General features: G+C 38.8%; 1 protein-coding gene across 1 annotated transcript; it reads left to right on the top strand.

The window, feature by feature from the left end:
* Positions 1 to 5,980: 5,980 nt before the first annotated feature.
* LOC308308863 (4-galactosyl-N-acetylglucosaminide 3-alpha-L-fucosyltransferase 9-like) lies at positions 5,981 to 10,477 on the top strand (the record flags this gene model as incomplete). The annotated part of the gene is made up of 3 exons (XM_080754315.1): positions 5,981 to 6,789; positions 9,975 to 9,979; positions 10,449 to 10,477. 3 exons carry the CDS (start codon positions 5,981 to 5,983, stop codon positions 10,475 to 10,477), a joined length of 843 nt encoding a protein of 280 aa, XP_080610441.1.
* Positions 10,478 to 10,760: the final 283 nt, after the last annotated feature.

The raw sequence follows: 10,760 nt of genomic DNA, 5'->3' as shown, positions 1-10,760 counted from the left end.
GCATTCATATTGTTCTTATTCCGGTTACACATTAATTATGCTAAGCAGAGTCATGAGGAACTGTCATAATGAAAGTCTTTTAAACGATTTGGTATAAGTAAAAAAAAAATTGCAGTATATAGGCTACATTTGTGTTGTTAAATTTGTGTTTGAGAACCACTGGTGTAAATTTGGGACCTGTTAATGGGCTAATTTGGGCCAATTTTAGCAAAAGGCACCTGAGGCATTGAACCTTCAGGTCGCGGCCAAATCCAATTTGGTTGCCAATTCAAAAAGCTTTTGGATATAGCTTTTGAAAAAGATGAGCTACAAATGCAAACTTGGTATCATTTTTTCCCCCCTTTTTTTAACCATATAGAACATGTTGGAATGCTTATCTTTATGATTGGGTGTATCTGTGCATTATACCGTAAGCTTTGATACAAATAAAATGTTTATGTATATATTTATTTGAGCATTAGAAACACATTGGAATGCTCAGATTTAGATTTAGATCAGGTTGGATCTATTTTAGAGCATTCTAATTATCTTATTACAATATGGCCACTGGCCAGTGTCCCTAAAAAATAACATTCATAATCACCCATATTGAGTGTGGGGTGGAGTGATGGATATGGGTTCAGGTCAAACTGGTGAAACAAACAACCTTTGTATCTTAGATTTTATTGAAACAATAGAGGAACCATCTTCAGTTTTTTTCCTGGTGAAGGTACAAGACATTGACTAAAGTAGGCTATTTCTTTTTTTTTTCTTTTTTGCAAGTTCCAGACAGTGACAGACCACCCGTTTCGAATGATATCAATGCACTGAAACCCTCGGCGGATTGGAATCTGTGCTCCGCCTCCACTACGAACAGTATCCCATATACAACGCATTATATCACGCACACAACAATGAATGTCAGATATCGAGTATCTGATATACGGATACTTTCAGCATTGAAACGTCTGAAAACACGTGAAAATTGTGCATTCAGTGCATTGATATCATTCGAAACGGGTGCACCGACACACTTTTTTGAACATTTGGACATGCCTTTTTGACATTAGACACACCTTTGAGGTGTGCATCAGCCTTCTTTTAAAGACTTAAACAATAGAACAATGTGCATTGTGCAACAATGCTCTGTGATCAGAAGATACTGTATGAGACCAGGACAAGAACAGATCTCTTATCATTGTGCACAGGTGTCAGTCTATCTGATAAAGTAGTTGATGCAGGTCATGGTATGAAGGGTATCAGTATATGCTTACGATGAGAGTGATTCAACACATGTATGCACTGGGGTCAAGCAGATAAAGGTCATAATTCAGTGACCAGTGGTTCTAAATATTTTATTTAATTTCAAGGACCCCATAACAACCCTCATATAAACCAATTCATCTGATAAAAATGGACAGGTTATTATTGACACAAAAGTCAAATAACTTATTTTTCTTTTCTATTCAAAATCTTTTTATTATGTTTTTAGACAAAGCCCAGGGGTGAGTACACGCATCTTAATATTGAATATATCACAAAGATATAAAAAGGAGAGAAAAAAAGCATGACATGATAATCAGAGCAGACAAAATAAACATTTTAAGGTTTGTTGCAGTTTAATACTTTACTGGTACTGTTACTGTCAGAGCAAAAGTAAGCCACACTATGTTCGTGAGTTGAAGTAGAATGTCATAAACGGATCCCAGCATGTCTTATGGAATTTATTCTCAGAGCCAACAATTGAGAACTACAACATCTCCAAATCTTGTGGATATCTTTGACCTACAGTTGTATCTGTGCATTATACCTTAAGCTTTGATACTAATAAAATGTCTATGTATATATTTGCATTTGTGTTTGTACAAATCAGAAAAGTTTATTACTAGGCAACAAATCTCTCCAAATGGTTGCGAGCATTTTGGGGCTTTTTTAACCGACACATCCTGACACGCACACACGCACACGCACACGCACACACACACACACACACACACACACACACACACACACACACACACACACACACAATTCAATTCAATTTCAATTCAATTCAATTCAATTCAATTCAATTCAAGGGGCTTTATTGGCATGAGAAAACATACGTTTACATTGCCAAAGCAGAAGTGTACACAATACAATACAATACAATACAATCAGAACAGAATATATACAGGTGAAAACAGTTTTCATGCGTCACGGTAACGTGCAGGCAGAGCAGTGATATATACAATGGTTTTTAAGGTGGTTGGGTTCCATTTGATATCCTTCTCTTATCACAGCAGCTCACGAATCTTGCTGCTGTGTTTGCACATTGTTTTACTTCCCCCAGCAGGTATGGTTTTACTTCCCCCAGCAGGTATGGGAGTAATTATGGACATCCTTAATGTTTATAAAGTATTTTGACAGGTACTTGGGTATCATAGTGGTGTAGTGTATCTTGTACACCAGGCCCATTGCAAGTTGCTGTACTCTGTCAACTACTCTGAGCCACCCCACTCTTAACTGGTGAGTAGCGGTGAGGTGAGTCTGATAGGGAAGTCTAAGCAGGACCCTAATTAGTTTATTTTGGGCTGTTTGTAGTTTAGTTTTCAGGGCTTGTGGGGCGTCACAATACCATACGTGGACTCCGTAGTCAAAGAGGGGCTGGATTATTGCACCAGCTATGGTCTTCACTACATCTGGGATCCAAATATTGTACTTTTACTTCGCTACATTTTTTGAAAACCTTAGCTACTAGTTACTTTGCAGATATACATTATAATATAAAAAAACATATATTATCCACTTTAGCCTTATTTTATCCCTTGGCTATTTGAAAATAGCCGATCTACAAGCTCACAACGCGTCGCGATGCGACGCGTTGTGAGCTTGTAGATCTGCTATTTTCAAACATTTTGTACTTTTACTTTTGGCACTTTAAGTACATCTTGATGCAAATACTTTCATACTTTTACTCAATTACATTTTGAATTCAGGACTTACTTGTAATGGAGTAGTTCTATATTGCTGTATTGATACTTTTACTTAAGTATAAAATGTGAGTACTTTTTACAACACTGCTGGTAATCAATTAATATATCTGTAACCACTATTTTAATGGCAAGTATTTCACACAGCTTCATGTCAAAAATAGGTGAACTATCACTTTAAGTACTGTACTTAAGTACACTTGAGTTATTTGTACTTTATTTCTGATTTCCCAATCAGACTCACCTCACCGCTACTCACCAGTTAAGAGTGGGGTGGCTCAGAGTAGATGACAGAGTACAGCAACTTGCAATGGGCCTGGTGTACAAGATACACTACACCACTATGATACCCAAGTACCTGTCAAAATACTTTATAAACGTTAAGGATGTCCATAATTACAACACCAGAGGCAGTGCCACAGATCACGTTCAACCCAGAGTCAACTCAAAGAAAGGGTCGAACTCGTTCTTCTGCTACACCACAAAAATGTGGAATGCCTTACCGAAGGCCATAAAGGAGTGTGGATCACTAGCATCCTTTAAAATTGCCCTAAAAAACCACTTACAGGCAGCAGCCGTTCACAACTGGTAAAAACCTAGCCCAACCCTACCCTCCCTGCGGCTTCCTACACACACACACACACACACATCAAAGAAGCACATAATACAGTATATGCAACGCATTATGAGATACAGTATTTTTGGCTAAGAGATTTGGTTTGGTTGATTGATTAAATACTTTATTAGAAGTTTGATAGGAATAGTACAGGACAGTAGAGTTGATACAAGGTCTACTAAAATAATTTAGACCACAAGAAACACAATGGCTTGTTTGCATTGCTCAATTCATGAAAAATGTAGACGGAAAAAGTAGTCAAAGTGCAGTTAAGTTCAGTTCTCTATTCTGTGGTTTAAGTGGTTGAGTAGCCTATTCACTTCTGTAGACAACCACATTTTGTGTGGATTGTTTTGTGTTAATGTGGGGTTTTGTATACTTGTTTATTTGTCTTATATTATGTATCAGTTATTGCTGTTCGGTTCTGTTGTCGCTGTTGGTTATATAAACGTATTGATCAAAGTCTAAACACCTTTAACCAGAAGCATTTCAATTTCATTGTTGAGCATTGTTAGCTGTATCAGTAGGAATGGGTTTCACTCATTCTATTTTTTCAATACAATTACATCTGTAATATTGTTTGTTTCACCAGTTTGAGCTTAACTAATTCCTACACCTCTGTTATTTAATGTATTTTTATTAGCACATACAGATACAAAAACAGAAGAAAAAATGCACCATTTGGCAACCAGAAAACGAAAGTACAAATTACTTTCAAAAGTGCAGCAGGAATCTATGGCCGAATATCTACTCAATATAAATATACTGTCTCTGAAATAAAATAAACTAAATTTAAACAAAAATGGTGCATGCTTGCTGTTTCACCTGAAACAAAAGGGAACAAGTTTTTTAAATGAAAATTGGTCCAAAAGTGTTGGTTGGTGGGAAAATAAAAGTCTGTTAATATCTGGTTTACATAATGAGAACAGACCACATCCGACTGTCTGCAAACTGCTAGCAGACTAAAGCAGAGGGATGTGGGCTTTAGCCTCGTAAACCAGTCTCTCTTCCTGCCTTCATTCGAATGCGATCTGCAGATCTGCAGATTCGAACTGAAGATGGGAGGAGTCAGTTTACTAGGCTATGTGGGCTTTGGTTTCCAGTTCCCTTGTGAAGCAGACAAAAAATAGGGATGTCCCGATACCACTTTTTTGCTGACCGAGTACTTCAATTTGAGTACTCGCCGATACCGAGTACCGATACGAGTACAATTAATATACAAAATGTCTTTAAATTACGTTTTCTTTTTCTTTTTTTATCAGATGTTCCTCACGTTCTGGCTGTATATAACACATTAAATTGCATTGCTTTCCCAGAACATGGCACAACTGCCACACATTTCACTTTTTTTTTCAGGTTTAGCCCATGGAAATTCCTGTACTGTGCATGATCTTCTAGATCTGCTATGCTCAAACATTTTGTATTTTTACTTTTGATACTTTAAGAGAGAGAGAGAAAGGCGAAGTGGCGGAACACACAGGGTACTCGGGCGCTTTGTGAGCAGTATCGGACGAGTACCGATACCGCAAAATAGGCCGGTATCGGGGCGAGTACCGATACCACAAGTACCAATACCGCATCCCTACAAATGTCTGTCACAAAAGAATCAAAAGTAGCAGATCCACAAGCTCGAAGTAACAGTTTTGGACAAATGAGGTTTCCACCAGACAGAAACGATATACACATTATTATGAAACAATTCTGTGTCCATGTGCATGTACTGTAGAATAATGCCTAGGGTCCTGGGACCACCAGGGTTCATTGAGGGCGTTGCGGAAAATTTTAACTCCATCAGTTGACCCACTTTAATCATATACATCAGCGGAATGAAGATAGCTGTACAGTACAAGCTAATAACACATTGTGAAGAAAAGCATACAGTATTTTCATACGAGCGAACCACGGCTGTAGAAATGCTACCTGCTATCTTTCTCTTTCGCAAAAGCATACAAATTGCTAGCTAACCAAAACCATGCCTAGTCTGTTAACACTTTGTTCACCAAAATCAAATAGCATTAGGCCTAGTTGTGCAGTGAACTAAAAATATTTAGACTTTCTGTTTGATCGCATAAAGTACTACCAGAAACAGTCAGCACCTTTGTTGAGTCAGACAAACTGTGACATTAATCTCTCTCTGTTCTCTCTCAAAGGGTCGACCATGATGAGTTCTTCATCCAGCCAGTGCACTCGACGACACTTTATCATCAGCAGCCTGGTGCTTCTGTGTTCACTAGGATTGTTTCTCATGTACTACAAACCAGACATCAACTCTACTTTGTTTAGCATTTACAACAAGGTCTCTCAAAAAGAAGATGCCTATCATAATATTCTGAGTATGGAAGGAAAAATTTCCCAGGTCCTAAACCCAAACAGAACCTCAGAGAAGCAGATCAGTCCACATTCCAATCACACCATGGCCATCCAACTTAAGGATGGAGATGTACTAATGTTGATCTGGTTCTGGCCATTTGGCTCCAAATTTGTTCTCAGTTGCAGTGAATTCAACATCAAAGGATGTCACCTGACAGATGACAGGAGTCTTTACAACAAAGCACATGCTGTCCTGTTCCATCACAGGGAAATCAACCGGGAACTGAACAACATGCCGCAACAACCCCGTCCCTGGTTTCAGAAGTGGGTGTGGTTTAACATGGAGTCGCCTGCAAATTCACCTCAGATCCCTAAACTCAATGACTTGTTCAATTTGACAAGCAGTTATCGCCTAGATTCAAATGTCCCAGTGCCTTATGGGTACCTAGCTCCAGTGACACATGAGGATGAGAGTTTCAAACTGCCAATGAAGGACAAACTGGTCTGCTGGGTTGTGAGTAACTGGAACCCAGTATATAAAAGAGTTCAGTTCTACAATGAGCTGAAAAAACACATCAAGATAGAGGCTTACGGGAGAGCCTTTAGTCGTAATTTGAATCGTGAAGACTTTGCAAGAGTAATATCTAGCTGCACATTCTACCTGTCCTTTGAAAACACTATTTACAAAGACTACATCACAGAGAAATTATACAATCCTATGCAAATGGGGACAGTACCCATAGTTCTGGGCACTTCAAGAAGAAATTATGAGGATCATGTCCCAGGAGACTCTTTCATCCATGTAGATGACTTTGCCACCCCAAAGGAGCTGGCAGAGAGACTGATTTACCTGCACAATAACCACACTGAATACATGAACTACTTTAACTGGAGAGAGAGGTTTAAGGTCAAGCGATTCTATCTTGGCCATGCTCATGCTTGCAGATTGTGTATTAATCTACAAATGAACAAAGGCTATCAATCTTTTCATGGTCTCAATACATGGTACTGGGGTTAATGTTTACATTCTTAAAAACAATCCACAAGTCATGTGACATACAATAGAAAGAATAACATTACATTTGCTATATTCACTATTCACCAAACACTATGGAGTGGAGTCTGGGGCCCTATTTTCGTCCATACCTTACCCCTTATCCCTAAACTTCTTTGCCTTTTTTTTTTACTATTTTGAAAAACATTTTTAAACAGTTCAAATAGCTTATCTACAAGCTCACAACGTGTGGATGTAACGGCGATGAGCGATGGTTTATTTCACTGTTTTTTTTGTTTGACTGTTGTTATTTTAACATAAATGATGGCCATGAACATATCTGTCATTTAATGTCCTGTCCTCTTCTCATCACCAATGCTTTAATTGCCCTGTCACCTTCAAGGAAGAGGAAGACAGTTAGACTGAGTTCCTAATTGCGACCGTCAGATCGCAAGTTGCTAGGAAAACCTCCACTGGCTGTCTGTCAGTCTGTCACATCACACTTTTGGCCCTACTCTTATCTCCGGCACCACCACGAGGTTGCTTTTTGCAGAGAAATACATGCGACCTGACGGTCGCTGTTAAGATAAAATGTTCCTGTTATTATGATTAATACGGTATAGATATCATTTTCAGTGTTAAACGTCAATGCCATCAGAATGTTGGGACAAATAACTAATATACGATGAGATCTGTCCACTGCAGGTCATAATGACCAGGACACAGGATAACAAAATGCCAAACATACTATCTGGCCTTGCGACTGGGGCCAACAACATGAAAACATCTGATATCTATTGTTATGTTCTACATTGTTATTTTCTATTGGCCAATGAAAGTCTTCTATGCTGTGTACACTCAACTATATATGTGAAATTATTATGCTTTGTACTCGGAGAACCAACGATGGGTGTACTGTACTTGCTACAATTTGAACCCTGAACTATACTTTCAATATAACTTATCAAAAAACCCATATTCCCCGGTGTGGTCTCCCTTTATTGTGTCTTCAAATCAATATGGGATATTCATTGACTCTGACAAACTGTGGTTTTACTCTGTGGGTGGAAACGTCTTCTGGAAAAGGAATTACAAATATGGGAATTAAACCAAAATCCCATCAGTCGCTTATCTCCCGATTAGGGAGTCTTACTGATAGTAGTGTATAGTAAGTGAATGGGCCCAAACTTTTACCCCCTATAAAATAAATTGCTCAATGCCGACAGGTGGTCACTGGTCAGCAGGTGGATTCATGACTGTATGTATAGACAATATTTTAGGCCAACTAGAAAGATAATGTTCCTTCGAAACAATTGTGGGCTCGCTTCAAGCCAGAAAACAATGGCTATAAAAGTACAAAATGTCAAGATCGCAGGCAGTGCTCTCTTTGACGTTACTGACGTCAAAGATTGGTCCATTTTGTTCCAAAAATGTGTTGTGCAAAAGTTGACCTGCTGGTGGCGCTATAACAGGCCAATGTAAGAAGGGTGGTATCTGTTCCTTGACCTATTGGGAATGTGCTTGCAAGATTTCACTCACATTGCAGGCTGTGTTCATGATTTGAGGTGTTTTTGGCTTTGGCCACTTTATCGCTGCTTGCAGCTATATTCATTATTATTATTTTTTTTGTGTGTGTGCACTTCATAGGCATATTAGATAAAGGTCCTTAGATTGTGTGTAGAATGTTTCATGCAAATTGCAAAAAAAAAATCCTAACGGGTTTAAGCGTTTCACAAACTGCTCAAAATGATATAGCGCCCCCCTTTGGCCAATTGGGGTAAGATTGGTTTTAGTGATATTTGGACTAACACTCTACATCTTTGCCAAATGCCATGAACATGTTACTTTGCATGTATGATTTAGAGGCAGAAGAATAATTTGCATAAAACTGCAATATTCATTGAATTTATTTAAAAAAGCATGTTTTAATTTTAAAGAAATCCGATCTGACAGATCTTTAGATATCGGTCCAAAGTTCACGTAAAAAAAGTTTTGTGCACGTGGAGCGAAAATTCCAGAATAAAAGCGGGTTTACGCGTTTTACAAACTGCTCAAAATGGCGGAAAATCGAAGGGCGGAGCTTACTTAACAACGACACAGATGTCTTCCGCTTGAGTCAAAGCACGCGTGTAACAAGTTGCATGTCTTCAAACGAAACGAGTCATGACTTATGCCCGTTTGAAGTTTGAATTTTCAAACGCTTCGTGTAGCGCCCCCCTTTGGCCGATTGGAATAAAATTGGTTTCAGTGATACTTTGACTAACCCTCCACATCTTTGCCAAATGCCATGAACGTGTAACTTTGCATGTATGATTTAGAGGCCGAAGAATAATTTGCATAAAACCGCAATATTGATTGAATTATTAAAAAATCATTATTTAACGTACAAACTTCTCACCACATAGCCTGTGTAGATATAGGTTCAAATTTCATGTGAAAAAAGTTTTGTACGCTTAACGCAAAAATTCCAGGAGGAGATAGATTTTTACTGTTTATCATATAATTCCAAATTGTGGGAGATCTAAAGGTCAGAGGTCAAAAGTTAGAGGCTAAAAGTTGTTCGGCATGAGGAGACGCATACGTGTATACAGGTTTCCTGCCTGTACCTCAAACACAGCATGAGCTATTCATTCATTTTCTCACTAAGTATGTAGGAGTAGAAAGGAACCGAAGTTCCCGTCTACTGACCGCCTGCCTGATAGATAAATAAACCAGTACAATATCTAAAGTGTGCTTGCCTTATAGGCGAGCCCACAATAAATAAAATAAAAACGATATACCGGTACCAAATTTCATACCCCACCTCAGGGGCAGCCAGACTATGATTCAACAAGCTATTTTCTCAATGCTTTCAGCCTTTTAGCCTGATCTACTCTGTGGTAGTCTGGGAATATCCGATTCCTACATAATAAAAAAAAAAGAAGAAGAAGAAAATACAGTGAAATACCTCAAAAGATATGCTTTCTGTGTCACGGTGACATGAGAATGGCAGTTGACTTTCCTGCACACGGCACACAATGGCCCAATGGCCCTAAAATGGGCCATTGTGTGCCGTGCGCGGGCTTCTCTGCACGGGCTTCCTGTTTCTCTGTTCTGTTGCTAGACCTGGTAAGCAAGGAGAGGGAAGCAGTAGCACGCACATCTCCATCTCCAAAAATGTTTCAGGTGCGGTGATAAAGGGAATTTTTAGTTTAATCATTTGTATGTTTCAAGTGTTTACATTTGTCTTGTCATTAAACATAGCTCATTATATTATTTGAGTTCCAATAGCGAAAACCTGAAACTGTGTTCATCAACTTGAGATGAGAACGTATTATTGCTGCCTTGTGCTACCCTAGCTGGTGCCTGGTACAGAAAGATACACAGGACCCTTTTCTTTGATGTCGAGGGGAGTGTCTAACTCCTGTATAAATGAATAAACCAACGTACTCCCGTTTTCTCTTACTCATATTTGGCTTCGCGTCTTTTACTTTTCAAAAGTAACTCTGACTATCAGAGAATTATAAGGTTAAAAGGTCCTAAATCTACTTATCAAGCGGGATTGGCTCTCTCACTAATAATATCTCTACTTTTGTAGATCATCTGTTGAAGTACTATCAGATGTGAGGACATATGCAATCCTGTAGCAGCCCATTTCAAGAAAATGGGACGCAGCATCACCTCTCACGCTACTGGGGAATAGGGTGTGCCAAATGTTGTTCTAAGGAGCGGCAATTTCTTGGGTAAACACAGCCTTACACAGGTGTTCTGATTAGACTATAGCATTAGTTCTATGCAATCAAACAATTGAAACACCTGTGTTTTACCTAAGAAATGGCCGCTAAGGACTACAATGACGTAGGCGCTGGCACACACTATAGAGAAGGTAGACAGGCCTCCTAGAGGTGGA

This window comes from Nannobrachium achirus (assembly GCF_963921795.1).
Source record: "Nannobrachium achirus genome assembly, chromosome: 23".
Lineage (NCBI taxonomy): Eukaryota > Metazoa > Chordata > Actinopteri > Myctophiformes > Myctophidae > Nannobrachium > Nannobrachium achirus.
The sequence above is the reverse complement of the archived record's forward strand: the minus strand, read 5'-3'. Positions and strand labels throughout refer to the sequence as shown.